The 17,694-nt window shown below is 37.2% G+C and overlaps 1 protein-coding gene across 50 annotated transcripts in view; it reads left to right on the top strand.

Annotated features, from left to right (window-relative positions):
• SETD5 (SET domain containing 5) overlaps positions 1-17,694 on the top strand; it is a 77,038-nt gene that overhangs the window by 43,842 nt on the left and 15,502 nt on the right. For all 50 annotated transcript variants that reach the window (XR_011527367.1, XR_011527366.1, XM_070576639.1 and 47 more), the window contains 10 exons: positions 422-664; positions 1,239-1,387; positions 1,771-1,888; positions 2,640-2,749; positions 3,668-3,917; positions 4,295-4,378; positions 5,114-5,371; positions 6,260-6,580; positions 6,987-7,229; positions 12,444-12,573. Coding sequence is in view for 48 of the 50 variants with exons in the window: in XM_070576639.1 (XP_070432740.1) it covers positions 422-664; positions 1,239-1,387; positions 1,771-1,888; positions 2,640-2,749; positions 3,668-3,917; positions 4,295-4,378; positions 5,114-5,371; positions 6,260-6,580; positions 6,987-7,229; positions 12,444-12,573 (1,906 nt within the window). In the remaining 2 variants the exon portion in view is untranslated. The remainder of the gene's footprint in view (positions 1-421; positions 665-1,238; positions 1,388-1,770; positions 1,889-2,639; positions 2,750-3,667; positions 3,918-4,294; positions 4,379-5,113; positions 5,372-6,259; positions 6,581-6,986; positions 7,230-12,443; positions 12,574-17,694) is intronic.

The raw sequence follows: 17,694 nt of genomic DNA, 5'->3' as shown, positions 1-17,694 counted from the left end.
TGACAGACTCACGCAGATGTTCAATAAGGATTGTAATTTAAGTGATGTGAGATTTTGAAATGTCCCTTCATTTTTATGAAGATTTTCTTACGAACCGTGATTCTTCTGATAAGAACAAAATTTATTTTTACGACTTAAAAATGGTCATAAAATCACAGTAATGGGATGGAACTACAATCCAGGTTAATTTCTCACTTTATAAATGAGGAAGCTCAGCTTTTGTAAGAGGTTGTTCAAGGCCTCACAGCTCATTGGTTATGAAACCATTACAGAAGCCAGATCACCTGACTCCCAGGCCATTACTCGTTTATGCCACACCAACTGCCAAGCAAAAAACTAATTTTCTTTGGAAACTCAGCCTGTTTTTCCCCCATTTTTATGTATGGACTCTCCTAACGTACCTGACCTTTGTTCTCTACAGAATTCTCCTTCTGAAGCACAGAATTTAGATGAGAATACAACTGAGGGATGGGAAAATCGAATAAGACTGTGGACTGATCAGTATGAAGAAGCTTTCACTAATCAGTACAGTGCAGATGTACAGAACGCCCTTGAACAACACCTACATTCTAGCAAGGAATTTGTGGGCAAACCTACTATTTTAGACACTATTAATAAGACTGAATTGGCCTGTAATAATACGGTTATTGGTTCCCAAATGCAGGTAAGGATCCAAGGGGTAAAGACTCTCTAAATAAGTAGTTAAAATTTTAAGAACCCAGGAAGAGGATGTACATTGGAGTTAGCATTTCTTTCAAATGTACAAGGCCTTAGAATAATGAATTAGCCAGCTGTTGAGTATCTTTAACTCAAAGCAGATGATAGTAACTGGAGACTGTCTTGACATGTATTTTTAAACTATCTCTATTAACTAAAAATAGAGAAATTAGGATAGAAAATTTTATACAGCTTTAGTAGAAATTATTAAGATTAATAGAAAGCTAAGCTTATTCTTTCTCATTCTTACATTCAACACAGAGGCACTAAAATCTTAATCATATATTTTTCTTTGATCTTTTCTTGCCTTTTGGGGTGGGTGACAGGTTCACTAGATGGAGCCTGTTTCTTAGAAATACTGAGCTTTTATCAAATTTAAAATTTTCTGACCATTGAGCTAAATTAATATATACAAATAAACCCTAAAAATATTGGTGCCTTTTCCTCAATTAGGAAATATTCTAAGTGTCTACTAAGCTGTTGTTGCTATTGTCTAACGTTTATACTCTGGTTTTATTCAGCTACAGTTGGGAAGAGTCACTCGTGTTCAAAAGCACCGAAAGATCCTAAGGGCTGCAAGAGATTTGGCTTTGGACACTCTTATAATAGAGTACCGAGGGAAAGTCATGTTACGACAACAATTTGAGGTCAATGGACATTTCTTCAAAAAGTAAGAATAACATACATTGAGCAGTGAGGGCTAAGGTGGGCCTGGCCTGAACACTGTGGGTGTAAAGCCCATCCTGGTTGATAGAATACTCTTGGGGAAAAGATAGCTCAAATAAGCTCATGCCTGTCTGCTATTTGTGAAGAAGTGCAAGTAAGTCTACAAATTGTTTAATATATAAAGTGGCGATGACTCCTTTCCAAGCCAAGCATTCCTTGCTTTGTGCTTGTTCTTTAATCAAAAGCAGACAAGCATGTGATGTTTTCCAAGTTTAGGCATTGCAAAGGACTGCTGCTTCTTCTGTCAGCATATGCTTCATGTTTGAAGTCATGGGGTGGCCTTTTTATGTGTGTTGAGAATTACAGGAATTTTAATTATATCCCTAGACCATACCCCTTTGTGCTCTTCTACTCAAAATTCAATGGTGTAGAGATGTGTGTGGATGCACGTACTTTCGGTAATGATGCTCGGTTCATCAGAAGATCATGTACACCAAATGCAGAGGTAAGATTTCTATAGCAACTTCTCTTTGTATGGAACTACCAATGGACAAGTTTACTGAAGTTCAAGCAGTCTGAAAACTTCACTCAGATTAAGGTCTGTAGATAATGGTTATGATCTTTCATTGTAAGAGATGAGAAACAAAAGTAGTAATGCTTTTATTCTGACAGGATGGAGGCAAGGAATGGATTTTCTTTAGAGAAGGCAGAAATGCAAAAAAGCAAGTTAGCATTTGTTAAAGAGAAAGGGCTAGATTGGATAAGAAGTCAATGAGGTTATATTAAAGAAATTGCCATATAATAGAAGATGTAATTTGGCCCAGACTAAGCTGTGCGGTTGCAGTTTTTTAGATTTTAGGCAGTAGTGTTGTAAGAGAAATTGTAGGCATTTCTAGAATTCATTAGTCTGTGCATAATCAGTGCAGCCACATCAAACGCAGCAAGAAAATCCGCAGAGCTTTTCTTACAGGCTAAGGAATTTTAATTCTCTGCTGCAGCTGAAAACAGCTTTAAGATGTAGAGCAGTGATCTTACCCTGATTTCTAACATCTCAGGGTTTCTCCATTTATTTCAAGAAGTATCATAAATTTTCGAACAATTACTGTGTAGTAGTTTCAAATGAAATTATAGAGTCAAATAACAGACTCCCATAACTCTAATTGGGGAGAAATTATTCGGGTAAAAGGTTTTCTCCCTTTTCTGGAGTGTTCCTGGTCTTTATGATAAATCATCAACCATAAGCCTTGTTCATTTAGGTGAGACACATGATTGCAGATGGGATGATTCACCTGTGTATCTATGCTGTGTCTGCCATCACCAAGGATGCCGAGGTCACCATAGCATTTGATTATGAGTACAGTAACTGGTAAGACCTTCGAAACCTTTCCTAACGTGCATGGCCTTGTCTTACATATTAAGCTATTCTATTGTCTGTTTTTGTTCCTTGCCATTTCCTTCCCCTTTTTACCTGATCTTTTTATGAGTAATGCATTTTCTCCCTAGAAATTGTGAAGGGAAAGACAGACTTAGGGCATTTCTTTAGAGACACAGGTACATAGTATGATATTGCTCACCAGTCTCCTAGGCAAGGATGTTACAGCTTATGCCTTTGTAGCAAGAATAGCAAAGAGGGTATGTATGAGACACTCCTAGAAATTGCAGTAGCATCTGTTGTTATGTACAATGTACACAGCACCCGTACTGGGAGCCGTAGAGAATGAGAATTTGAAAATTCACCTCGTCCACTCAAACCATGTTATCTAACTATATATAACAATACAGAGAAAGAGATATGGCACATCGTAGATGAATACGTGATGGGTTTTGTAAAATGGATACTTTTTCTCCCTCGATCCTTTTAGGCAAAAAAGGTTATGTGGTAAATTGATGTTCGGCACAAGTACGAGAAGAAAAGCTATTAATAATAAGTAGGGAATCAGTAGGTAAAAGTGAGAATGTGGTGAAAGTAGACACAAGTTAAAAATGGACACTGCAGACTCTCACCGATTCACTGCCCACTAAAAAGCATAAAGATGGTGGGAGAATTGAATTTAGGGGAGGCTTTCTTTCATTTCCACGGACCGTATGTAGGGGAAGAGTTGGGGTTACGTAGAGAAACAGAGCATATTGAAAATACTCATAGGACTCGAATGTCTCTATTTAACTTAGTCAAAGATAATACGAGAGGAAATTACTATAGTAATATTTCAAGAGAATGAATGAATAGTATAACTGATTTTCACTTGGCCTGAGACAGAAACTTTTGGTTGTTTTTTTGGAGCAGTAATTATAAAGTGGACTGTGCATGTCACAAGGGGAACCGGAATTGCCCTATACAGAAAAGGAATCCCAATGCTGCAGAACCACCGCTCCCCCCTCCTCCAAGCCTACCCACCATTGGAGCAGAGACAAGACGGAGAAAAGCACGACGGAAAGAGCTAGAGATGGAGCAGCAGAATGAGGCTCCGGAAGAGGATAACAACCAGCAACCAGAACAAGTCCCTGAGAAAGTGACTGTATCCAGTGATCATGAGGTAATCTCCCCTGGTCAGAGGATGTTGCCATGGTGTTGGATCCTCTCCAGATGAAGAGGGTCCCAGGTTGCCACATAGTGTTTTATGTAGGGAGTCTACAGTAACACTTAATGCCGTTCATATCAAGGTGGTGAACATTCATTCATTCTCTCCTTTTTTTTTTTTTAACAATGTTAAGAATATCCTTTCAGCTACTTTCCAGTTTTCAATCCAGAGAATGGGGCTTTTCATTTGTATTTATCATGTGGCTCCACATGAGTGACACTTTGTAAAGCACTAACAATAGTTTTTAGAGAGTTTTAAGCTACCAAAAGAAATAGAGATTGATTTTTCATAGAGTTCTAAGAGTACAGCTGAATATTGCCTCTATCTTAAAGGAAATAGACAATCCAGAAGAAAAAGCAGAAGAAGGGAAAGAAGAAGTTACAGATGACCAGGAGAACCCAGCTCATAGTAGGAGGGTGAGTACCTTCTAACATCCTTTTGTTCCTGCTGATTCCTGCTCCCTCTAGCAAGTGTACCCCTTCTCTTCTGAATTTGTGTCAGCTCATTTCTTTGACAAGATACTGTACTATCACCTGTAAGTTAGAATTTGGGCTTTTTCTATAAAAGAGATTTCATTATGGTTTTTAAATTTCTTTTCCTAGTGACTGTTATCTAATGATGGTCTTAGAGCTTTCTTACTAACAATCTGGTTTCCAAAAAACTGCCTGGTCAAAACAAAATATCTATGTTGGGGCTGCTTGCTCTAACTTAGGAATTTCCTAAGTTTGTGAGTTTTGATGTTTTTTTAAAAACCATTTCAGTCATATGGATTCAAAAATTCTAGTCTTTTGCTGAAACCAACCATGTTTATTTCTGTTCCTGAGAAGAAGTTCAAGTAGATCTGCTTGGTTATTTTTGAACTCTGAAAATACAGAGAAAAATCGATTTTAATGGCTATTTTTCTTTTGTAGTAAAAAGTTCCAAGATCACTGACCTTTTTTGAAAAGTTCAGGTTTGACCTTGCCTTCCTTTACAACTCTTCAACGTGAAAAATGAAATATTTTAGTTTTTATCTCATGTTCTCCAAGACGCATGTCATCTTACTGGTAGTTTCTGTAAATGTCTGTACATTTCCATTAATAATACTTCTGAAAAGCTGTCCCCTCCTCCTGGTTGAGGCTTCCTCTTATGCTAATGCTATTTCTTTCTAGACCCGGGAAGATAGGAAGGTCGAAGCCATCATGCATGCTTTTGAAAACTTAGAGAAAAGAAAGAAGCGACGGGATCAGCCCTTGGAACAAAGCACCTGTGACATGGAGATTACTACCACCACCCCAGAGGTTCCTGTGGGAGAAGAGACGAAAACTGAAACCCCTGAGTCGGAAGTTAGCAACTCTGCTTCAAACATTGCCATCCCAAGCACCCCACAGAGTGTTGGAGTGAACACTCGGAGGTCTTCCCAAGCAGGGGTAAGAGATGATAAGACTGCAGGGCTTAAACATCCTTATTTTTGCTAATGGTGATTATCTGTCTTTTGGAATGATTAAAATCAGCATTTTCAGCTTTGCCTTGTATTGCAGTACGTAAGGCCATTTTCGTCAGCTGATTTCTGGGATTTAGGGAGACAGAATTTGATGACTAGACACTTTCACACTAGAATGGAACTTCATACTGTTTCCATCAGATAAACTATTCGTGGTGAGTTCATAAAAATTATTTGGTGGGGCCAGCCCCATGGTGTCATGGTTAAGTTTGGCACACTCCTCTTTGGCAACCTGGGTTCACAGGTTCGGACCCCAGGCACAGACCTACACCACTCGTCAGCTATGCTGTGGCAGCAACCCACGTACAAAATAGAGCAAGATTGGCATGGATGTTAGCTCAGGGCACATCTTCCTCAGGAAAAAAAGAGTATTTGGTTTCTCTTCTGGCGTTTCTGCATAGCACTATTATGCACTGGACCTTTCCTTGATATGAAGGATTCTCGGGATAATTTTTCCCTTCCCTACCCTAGACATGAATTCTAAACCTTAAGCTAAAACCTCAGGATCTGGGAAAGAAACAAGGGAGAAATTATCTTTCCTGCTAAGAACCCTAAAATTAGGTGGCTACCTTCAGCTGACTTTTGACCTATTTTATAAATACTAGAAAAAGAAATAACTAACCAAGACATCTGAAGCCTCTGCAGCTGATTTAATTGTACAAATTTTTGTAAGGATTACGTTTGAAATAGTGTTTCTGAATACTCACTTTTTTCACCAGTAAACATTCAGAATGCTTAAAGTGAATAGGAAACTGAATAGAATGTTCGCTCATAAGAACTTTCTGGTAAGCATTTCACTGTGCTGTTGTTGTAGGATGTTGCTGCAGAAAAACCAGTCCCCAAACCACCTCCAGCAAAGCCTTCTAGGCCCCGACCGAAGAGTCGAATTTCTCGGTACCGGACCAGTTCAGCCCAAAGACTAAAGCGTCAGAAGCAGGCCATTGCACAGCAGGCAGAGTTGTCACAAGCTGCCTTGGAAGAGGGAGGAAATAACAGCTCAGTAACTCCTACTGAAGCTGGAAGTATAGATAGTTCAGGAGAAAACAGGCAATTAACAGGGTCTGACCCAACTGTGGTATCAGTTACTGGATCCCATGTCAACCGTGCTGCATCTAAATACCCCAAAACCAAAAAGGTAAGACACAAATCCATCTTCATAAATCTAGTCTGCCAAGGGCTGCGTCTTAGTAAAGTTAGAGGACCTGTAATCCCCACAAAAAAACAAATAGTCTAAATATTATTAGATTGAAAGTTTTGGCAAATGCTTTGATGCAAAGGGCTGAAGCCATCCTACTACCTTTTTTTGTTCCCATAAGTTTTAGGCAGAGCTTAAGTTGCTCATGGCTGGAATTATTCCTCCCTTAGTGGTCACAGAGAGGGTGAAGGAAGGTATCCTTGCATTCTGAATGCCCAAGTCATACTCTCTGCATCTGCTATATCTCCTTTCCTAGTTTTTAGATGAGCTTTGTCTTCACGAGCTTCACTGCTGCCTCTGGCTTTTACATCTGCAGCATCAACTAATGATCTCTTTTTTACCTTAGTATCTAGTTACAGAATGGTTGAATGACAAAGCGGAGAAGCACGAATGCCCTGTTGAGTGCCCTTTACGTATCACCACGGACCCAACTGTACTGGCGACAACCCTGAACATGTTACCCGGTCTTATCCATTCCCCGTTAATTTGCACCACCCCCAAACACTACATTCGCTTTGGCTCACCCTTTATCCCTGAGAGGCGTCGAAGGCCCCTTCTGCCTGATGGCACATTCAGCTCCTGTAAAAAGGTATGTCTATGTGTATGTGAGTTTTTTTTTTTAATCTAGGATGCCTGTAATTGTGACACATCTAACACATTCTCTAGATAGCCACTCTCTGTCCATGTGAGTTTGTAATGAGTTCACTGTTCAGCCACGAATACTGATGTGTCAAGAGTCAGTGGGATTAAGGTGGGATGTATACTGCATTTTTGGTGCTCAATTTGTGAGTATTCACTGTTGTCTTTTCTGAGAGCCCTTGAGGTTACTGAGTTGAGAGCGCACAGCATTTGATGACTGGATAAGGAGGGATGTTTTGTGTGTGCTCTTGTGGTATTGGTTAACATGTCCATTTGTGATTATTGTGTGAGATTGGGCCCCGGGTAATCTAGAACACTGTTGCATAAGTTAAAAATGATCAAATTGTGTTTTGAATTAATTTAATCACTATCATTTGAATGAGAGTAGGGGAAACGTCCTATTACAATTGGCATAATTCCCGTTCCTTGATCAAATGACAAGTTGGACTTTTTATTCCCTAGTGAATATAGAACCTACTATAAAATCCTCTCTTTCTGTGCCCCCATCTCCCCTCTCTCCTCTCTCTAGTTACATACTGTTTTTGGATCTAGTGGCAGTAGTGTTTGATGGTTGGTTGTTTTTGGAATGCTCTTTCTTAATTCTCAGAAGCTCTGCATATTTTCCAAAGGTGTCTCTCAGGAATAGATCACTCCCTCAGACCTATAATGTCATTTTTGTGTTTCTAGAAGTATAGGATACCCTTTCATTTGGTCTTCCTTTGAGGTAGAGTCTGTTCCCTGGAACATCCTTTTCTCTTATCCTCAGATCTGGATTCAGGCTGCCTTCCTCAGTGTCTGCCATTGCCCTCCTCCACTGGCATCACGTACATGAGGATGCTGCATGTAGATTATTTGATGTGATGAAGTCTCCAACTCCAGGCAGGTCTTCCCTGACTCCTCCAAACTTAAAGCTTTTCTCTTTCCCCAAAGAGCAGAAATTTCTTGGGGGGAGGGGGGGCATGAAAGATGAGCCAAAGTGGTGTGGGCTGTGGAGGGGAGGAGGGCAGCAGGGATCTGTGCACAGAGGAAGGGCACTACCACTGAACGAGCAGCATAGACTGAAGAAAGTCTTTTCCGAATCTCACGTCTTACCTGAGTATTTACGTCACGTGCTGGTGTATTTGGGAGAAATTCCCAAGTAGAAAAACAAAAAAGTTTGACCATGAGATCTTTGCCAAAAGGGTTTGTAGATAATGCATGCAGTAACGTGAATAACTTCCAGGTGTCATAAATTTGTTGCAATGACAACTTTCTAAAGGAAGAAAGACTAAAAATTTGCCTAAGTGATAAAGGAGGATTGAGTGTTTGGGGATACTTTCTTATACCAAGTCACTTATTTTGGATCTTAGAAGTTATCTGAGAAGGAAAAAAATTGTTTGCCATTTAATGAGCATTATGATTAACCTTATTCTGTTGTAATTGGAGAGTTGTATTAACCCTGGTATGGCATGTAAAACTAATCTTCCTATTAGGTTTAGCTCAGCCCCTCATTAAGAGTAACAGCTCAAAATCTTAACTACATTTCCAGAGTAGTATTGCCCAATTAGAGAATGAGATGTGGTCTTTAGTTTGGAGGAGCAAGTCAAGAGATGGCTTAATATGTTATGTGAAAGCAGTTTTTTCCTTTTGTTCTGTCTTTGGCTGGACATAGTACAGAACTTCTAAGGTGGTTAACTGTTAAAGAATTTTATCAAGTTAGATAGTAGATTCTCCTATTTTGGTCCTTTTAGAAGGGTAGACGTCATTTAGTACAGATTAATAGTGACATCTGAATTGTAAATAGTATGATCTACCCCCTTGAAATGCCACCTTGAACATTCTGTTGCTGGGTTACAATCTTTTTATTCCCATCTTTTTCAACTAGCAGAGTACTGTGAAAATTAAAAAACGTGTAGGAATATAAATTCAAATCTGATAGAAAATCCATTTCTTAGAGCTCTTTTTAGTTGGTTATGGTTTAGGACTTGTGTCTGTGGCTCATCTTTGTATCTCCACTGGCAACAGATAGAAATCCCATTTCTCTCATATCCATGTTGTATTCTCCACGTGTCAGACCATCTTTAGTCTTGTTTATACAGGTTCTGTGCAGACACTTTTATCTGTATGTGTCATATCGGTCTTGAGGAAGTGTTCAGGCTATGCACTCGAAATTATCATAGTAAAATTATCTTACTAAAATGGGTCTTTTAAAGTTGTTTAAGTTTAGATCTGAATTGTTTAAGTTTAAATTACAGCTTTAATATTTGCTGTTAACATATCAAGATTATATTACAAAACAAGAATGTGACTTTTTACGGAGCAAAATTAATGAAATTGGGTCTTTTATCTAGAAATTGGACTCTACTTATCCTGGGTAGGGATGGCGGAGAGTTTTTTTTAGATTGGCTAGGAAGTATTCACCTCGTGCAGGACCTAAAAAGATTTCCGTGATTAAACAAAGTTGTAATAAATTTCTGAAAATCCCTCGGAGGAGAATAAGTTAACCAGATAGATGAGAAAAGCCATCCGTCCTCCATGAGATTAGTTAGAACAGAGTGTATTCCCAACAGGCCTACTGTTTCATATCTGATTAAAGGAGGTAAAGGCCTCGTAAGTTAAAGACAGCGTAAAGTTGCATATGTATATTTGCTCCCAGATTCTTAATTTGACAGAACATTTTATGAAGTCCTTGGGGTTTCTGAATTAAATTGAATCGTAGTTCTTACAAAGCACGTCTCTTTCGTTGGATCTTACTTCACTTCTTGTTTTAGAATGGAAGCAGTGATAAGTGGCTGACACTCTTTTCAGGAGTGTCCCTCCTTGTTCTCTGTAAGTCTTCTCTAAACTTACCTTGTAGGCGTAATATGTGTGGGGCATTTGGTCTCCTAGACTTCTTAGCAAACCGTCTTGACTGAAAATGAAACACTGTGCTTTGCATTGGTATTTGATTGTATACACCGGAGGGTTATTCATCTGTGTGTCTCTTTGCGTTACTTTGAAATTCACTTGAACAAGTTCTCACTGACCACATGTGCCTAGTATTGTACTACATGCTTTCTTCACACACATCATCTCGCTTAGCCTTCGTGACAACCCTGTGAAGCTGGGATTAGTAGCCTCAATTTACAGATCCAGAAGCTTTGGCTCAGAAGGGTTCAGTAAGTTGACCAGAGTTAGGTAGCTGATAAGAGGTGCAGCCAAGTTTCAACCCAGATCTTTAGACTCCAAAACCTATATTACTTCCTTGCACTTTTCTCGTAGTAATGGGACCGTTTAAAACATTTCTCTCTCCCATCTCTGAGCTTCCTAAAAAACTCTTTAATACAGAGTTTCAGAGAAGGAAGAAATGTTCTTTTGACTTTAATAACTATCTAGAACTTGAGGGATGGGAGTGTCTAAAGTTAATTTATTATCCATAGGGTTTGTTGGAACTTGTTAGATACAAACAAATGTTCACATTCTTTTTTATGGGCCCTAAAATACTATGTAGACATACGATAGGGCCAGGAGGAATGGGTTTGATCATGTTTGCTGTGTTTGACCTTATAGCTAATCATAGCAGTGTCTTACTCCTTAGAATGCCCCTGTCCTGGTTTTATTTTCCCTTTTTGTAGTCATCAGATCCAGAATGTAAATTCTTTTATGGGTGCATCTACTTGACACTGGAAATATAAGAAATTAACTTCTCTTGGAGGAAAGCGCAGTGACCTCAAATGAGTCCTGTCATCTGCTCTGAAAAGAAAAACTGGTACTAAAGGTATCTGTGACAAAGGATTTTTCACTCATTTTGTCCTCCTGGCCCTAATTTCCCCCATCTATACTGTGAGTGCTTTGGACAAGGTGACCTCTGAAGTCTCTTGTAAGTTGTAAGGAGCTATGGTTCTGATAGTTCATCTTTACATCAATATTCTGTGTGTAAGAGAGTTCATTCTTGGTCTTATTTTGGCTTTTAGAGACCTGGTCATATCCTAAAATGTTTATGTGATTCAGTTGACTGCTGAGATCTCTTTTTTATATACTTACTTTTATCGCCTTATGTTTACGGTTTTATTTTTGTTTTCATTTGGCAGACCACAATGCCATTTACATGATGTAAAATTTTTCCTGGTGAAATTTTCCTCGCATTATTTCCCAAGAAATAATTATTTCCTAAGTTCCTAAGCGGGTAAATCTACTAGAATTGCTCTCTTTGGTGAAGAGAATATTTACTTACCTGTAATGCTTGTTCTCTAAAGGTGTAAAATTATAGTCACCTTTGCTCTTCCTACTTGGGGGAGGGTCTGACTCAGACATTGATGTTTATCAAAATTCGATCTGTCTCATGTCAGGGCAGGAGAGCCACAGAGTGGTGAGCATCCTACAACTGTGTATCTTAAGAGAACACAATTACAGGTAAGAAATTTTCTCTCTTCCACAGGATGATGCATAATCTTATCCTAATCTTTGCAGGCTTACTTTCTGACCTAAATTTTTTCCTCATCATTTTAGATTCCAATATAAAAAAAATGTGACTGCCTAGAGAGCTCTTTTTGACTTTCTCCCCTTTTTGATTTCTGCAGGTCATTTATTCTGGTGATTTGCATTTATCCATGCTTAATTTAACCAAACTGCTTGATAGGGAGAGAAAACTCAGGATGTTCCATCTGAGAGTAGACCTTTTGGAAGTATTTTGGTACCTGTAGTGAAGAGCGGTTTATTCTCATTCAGTGTCTTCCTATGAATCTTTTCTATTACCTCTTTAGATGTCCCCAGCACAGGGCAGACAACTCTTGAGATCTTTTATCTTCCTTCTAGGCATTTATTTTATGTACTAGTTTGATCCTGTATGATCAGAGTCTCTCTTAAATAAATGCCAAGATTTCTTCCTTATCTCTTCCCATTTACCCCATTCTAAGCAGTGTGAAAAGTTGAATAATCATTTTTTATTGGGTTTGGTTTTTTGCTGAGATCTCAATATGTGTAATTCAGGATTTCTCAGTTTTGCCCAGTAGAAGGAATTGATGGGGCAGTATTCTAATATGCTGAAACACAAAACAAAAAACACTTGAGTGTGGAACTGAATGAGTGTGTTGGATTGCATCTCTCACCAGTTGATATGTAATGACCTGGTTAATGCATTTAAAATAGGTGTACTAAATAGTTTTAAATGATTATTGATAATTCCATGATTCTTTTCCCATTATAGCGCTGGATAAAGCAAGCCTTGGAAGAAGGGATGACTCAAACATCATCTGTACCCCAAGAGACTAGAACTCAGCACCTATACCAAAGTAATGAGAATAGTAACTCTTCTAGTATCTGCAAAGACAATGCAGGTGCGTATCTCAAACCGTTCTGAATACATGAGCAATGATTATTTCAGATCCACATAAAAAATTTCAGTATGAATACTTAAAAAGTCTGGTACAAAAAAGAAATGGCATTGTTCTCTAAATAGTTACTTTACATCTGTCTTTACAGAGGAAGAGAAAGATCTCAAGTCAGGGATCAGTTTTCCCAGGACGACAAAGAAGGAACTAGACAGTGTACAGATAACAACAGAAATGGTTATAAAAAGGTTAGATACATTTAAAGTAGTAAGTTTAGGAAATCTATATCCATGTTTATAAAAGGGGAAAGAAGCAAGAAAGATGTGGGGCACTATTCAGGAAAGAATCAAAATTGTAGGTGATTGAGTTGGTGGGGGTGATTGAAGGGGCAGGAGATGAATGAAATAAATGAGAAGTTATTATGAATTGGTTGTTTTCAAAAGGACTTGCACAAACAGTTTAAAATTTTTTGGACGAGGTAGCCTTGAATCCATTTTAAAGTCCTCGTGAGTTTTTAAACTAGAGGGTCATGAAAAGCATCTGGTCCTATTGGTTTTCACAGACTCTTACAGGATTTTTAATTGAATTACAGTTGAAAGCACTGGTGCGTGAACTTGTGATACCAGCTTAACTTGTTTTGGGACAGTCTTCTTACCAAAGTTTCTTCTGTCAGTATTAACTGAAAAGTTCTCTGTGATTTCTATGAGTTTATCGCTAAATGAGTTTTGTGAATATTATGCAAACAAAACAAAATAGCAAAATAAATTAGATGCTAAAGGTCATGTAAGGCTACAGCTAACATGATAATAGTTCAAGTTTTCCTGAAAACCACTTCATTGTTTCTATTCAGTGACTTGCTGAGTAAATATTAACGAAATTAAATTAAATAGGTTTGTACTAGTAGTATCTGCTTTATATTAAGATTCTGTAAAATCTTGTATTTGGAAAAATCTAGGGTACTAAAAATGTATTCTTTCAAATTTTTTACTTAGTTTATTTTTCTTTCTCTAGATTGGATTATACCTTATAAGTTATTACATGTGTAACCTCAGGATAATAAAATCCCAGTGTAGAACATCTGGAAGATAAATGATACCATGTATTTAAAATATTTTGTTCTCTCCTTCAGCAAAGATTAGGGAGATTTACTCAAATCAGATTAATAGAAAGAAATGCCGATACCAGATTCCTATCAATATTATCAATTTATTGGCAGCTTTTCTTTTTTTTTGAACTTTTTTATCCCCCCCCAAACTCCCCCAGTACATAGTTGTATATTTTAGTTGTGGGTCCTTCTGGTTGTGGCATGTTACGGTAAGCTGCCTCAGCGTGGCCTCATGAATGGTGCCATGTCCGCACCCAGGATCCTAACTGGTGAAACCCTGGGCCACCAAAGCAGAGCGCTCAAACTTAACCACTCGGCCACAGGGCCAGCCCCAATTGGCAGCTTTTGCAATATAGTGAGAATATAACTTAACTGAAGTCTATCTTGTATATACACATTTGCACATTTATATTTGTGTATTAAGTGTGTATTTGAGGTTGGGAAGAGGAGGTCGTATAGCAGTTCATGTCCTGACTCGCAAAGACTCAGGAAAAGTGCCTTTTACTACCTGCCCTGGTTGGAATGGAATTAGGACTGTTAGTCACCAACCTTTATTGAACATCTGCTCTCATCTGTAGTAGTGAGAAACATGCAGAGGACACACCTTGCCCTTAAGGAACAACATAAACAGAAGGAAAATGTTTAATTAAAACCAAGCAGCAGTCAAATGAGTGACTTGGGATATTGCTAGAAGTTAGTGTAAATCCTGAGGAATTATTTTAATTTGTTGGTTTAGTTTTGTTTTTTTCAAAAAGACCAAGGAGATGTTAAGAAAGACATGGGGCCTGCCTGGTGGCGTAATGGTTAACTTTGCACACTCCACTTCAGTGGCTCAGGGTTTGCAGGTTCAGATCCCAGGCACAGATCTATATACCATTCGTCAGGCCATGCTGTGATGGTGTCCCATATACAAAATGGAAGAAGATTGGCACAGATGTTAGCTCAGGGCCAATCTTCCTCACCAGAAAAGAAGAAGAAGAAATTAAAAACGAAAAAGAGAGAGAGTCCCACAGACCTGAATTTCAAAACCAGCTCTACTATTTACTAACTATAGATGTTGAGCAAGTTAGTAAACATCTCTGAGCCTCATCTGTAAAATGGGAATAGTAATATCTGTTTGTAGAGCTAATTTGAGATTAAATGATGTGTATAAAATGCTTAGTGCAGTATCAGACCCATAATAGGAATTATTACTTTCATTTTTCTACACAAAATACTCTTACTTGTCAAGTATTTATGGAGCACGTGTAGAAATTAGTCAAGTAATAGGCTACATTAAAGATTCTAAGTTCCTAAAAGCTAAAGTTGTATAGAAATGAAAGGTATTACTACTATTCAGATAGAGGAGGACACAATGTTCATTATTTGTAAATAATGTAGAAATGTACCTAGGAGAGCCTGAATAATCGACTGAAAAACTTATTAATAAGAGTTTAATAAAACCTCTAGGTAGTACATATGCAGAAATTAAGTCTTTATGTACTAAGAAAATGAATGAAGAAAAATTTTTCGTTCTCAAACTTAACAGAACTAAGAAACTGCTTAGGAATAACCTTAGTGGGACATGCGGTGCAAACCATTACTGAGAAAGTCGAGGAAATGAAGGGAAATTCTGTATTCCTTAATGGAAAGAAGAAATATAATCAGTATCTCTTTTTCTCCCTCTCTCTCTTTCTCTCCCTCTGGCTTCATATAGTTTCCATCAAACTAGTTCGTTTTTGGATTTTGGTTAAATGATCTTGAAGTTTATCTTAAAAAATAAACAGGAAAATAATTGAGAAAAAATTGAAAAAGAGTCATGATGAAGAAGTACTTTCCCTGGAAATATGACTGACTTCTAATATGAAGCTGGAAGCTAGTAATTAAATGACTATTATTACTATAATTACTATTATTACTAAATTACTATTATATATACTGATTAGTATAGTACTGGTGTGAGAATGGATGTATATATAGAACAGAATAGCCAGAAACAGGCCTTATATAAATGAAAGATTTGGTAAATTATTCTGAAATTTTTGCTTACTTGGAGGATTGAAAAGAATTAGATCCTTGCCAAAGCAAATTCTGTGCACATTCAAATATTTTTTTTAGAAAGTCAAACTTGAATGACGTTTCTCTGTCTGTATTGTCTCTGAACTAATAGAGGACAAATATATTGGGAGAAAGGATTAGCAGTAAAAATGACAGCAGTGTAATATCCATTGTAGCAATTTGGTAACATTAAAAATATGCTTTAAAAATATTCATACTCCTTAACCTAGTAGTAGTTGTTCTAGGTATCTGTTCTGCAGAAATAAGCACGGGCCAAAATTTCTGTAAAGTATTAGCTGTACAATTATTAATAATTGGAAAAATATACAGGATAAAAACAACCTGGATTTCAGCTGATAAAGGAATAGTAGAATTTGTGGTTTATTTTTATGTGCATAAACTTTTGATGGACTACTACACAGTGTCACTAAAATTTTTACTCATGATTCGTTTTATCAAATGAACTTAACCCCCCCAAAAAATAGCATAGTACTACTTTTAAATTAGATTTCAATGATCTGGATCTTGAATCTCTAAGAATATTAAGAGAATGGTATGTTACAACCAAATAAAATTTCTCCTGGGAATATAAGGGTGGTCCAATATTTGAGAATTATGCAGGCCAGATGGAAGAGGGGGAGTAATAGAAATCTGAATTTAATGATATTTAATTAATTTAATCTAATAAAATAATGTACTTACAATTTTTTTTTAATATCTATCTGAAAATGGTTGCCAGTTATGCTTCATTGAAAGCATGGTTGAAAACTAGTTACATTAAACCTTAAAATGGGTTATCAAATTATCCCTCTAGTACTGTTATTTTTTAACACTGTCTAGAATTGTTAGCCAAAATGATTAGCAAAGAAAACTGAGATAAAAGTATTACTAAAGAGGATGTATGTGTTGTCATTGTGTACAAATAATATGCTTATCTATCTGGAAAAGCCAAGAGAATTAACTAAAAAACTGGTAGAGATCAATAGGGTAGCTTGGAACAAAAATGTATAAACATTTTCTTATATGTTAATAATATTTGGATAACATAAAAGGAGAAATATGTCCAGTTCACAGTGCTAACAAAAAATAGAGAATAATGGTGAGTAAACTTAATTAGAAATGTGACAAATCTCTAGGAAGAGGGATATAAATGAAGACATGAGTAGCTGAACAATTGTGCCATGGTGCTGAATGAGAATTCCCCAAATTACTCATGAATTCAATACAACTCCAATCAAAATTCTAACTTTTTTTTGGTAGTATGAGCATGGTTGACACATGATTTCTGCAGTTCATTGTCATGAACCAGTATACTACAATAGCCAAAATATTTTGGAGAGCCAGAGTAGAATAACTGGAATTGCCCCAACACTTTTACTAAAATGGATGTCAATATTGATTCCGTTTGGACAACAAGGGTACAAAATAACATTCAGAACTAAACCCAGTATATGTAAGACTCTAATTGGATAAACGTATTTCAAATCAATGGAGAAATTATAATCTATAAGTATAAAAGATTTTGGAAGAATGTGCTAGCAATTTGACATGTGAAGAGGATAGATAATCACTACCTTATGCTAAAGTATGTTCTATTTGAGTTAAATTGAAAAATTGAAGATGGAGATAAAAGGAAAATAGGCCAGTATTTTTTATACTCTTGGGGTAAGGTGGCAGAGACAAATATGATGTCACAGGCAGAAAATCAAATTATTGATACATTTGACTAAATAAAAATATAAAACATTAAATAGCCAAAAAAGGCTATTAATAAAATTAAAAGGCAGTGAGCAACCTTGGAAAATATAATTGCTGCATTTCCAACAAAGGGTCATCATCCTTGTTATTTAAAGAGTCTTTACAGATGAAGAACTAGACCAACATGCCCATAGGATGCAGGCTAAAGGACATGTGCAGACAGTTCGCACAAGAATAAACAAAACTAGTGAGCCAAAGGACGTATTCTTTCATTTAACAATCCTACA

This window comes from Equus przewalskii, chromosome 15, assembly GCF_037783145.1.
Source record: "Equus przewalskii isolate Varuska chromosome 15, EquPr2, whole genome shotgun sequence".
NCBI lineage: Eukaryota > Metazoa > Chordata > Mammalia > Perissodactyla > Equidae > Equus > Equus przewalskii.
Note: the sequence above shows the minus strand (reverse complement) of the source record. Positions and strands in the feature narration are given on the sequence as shown.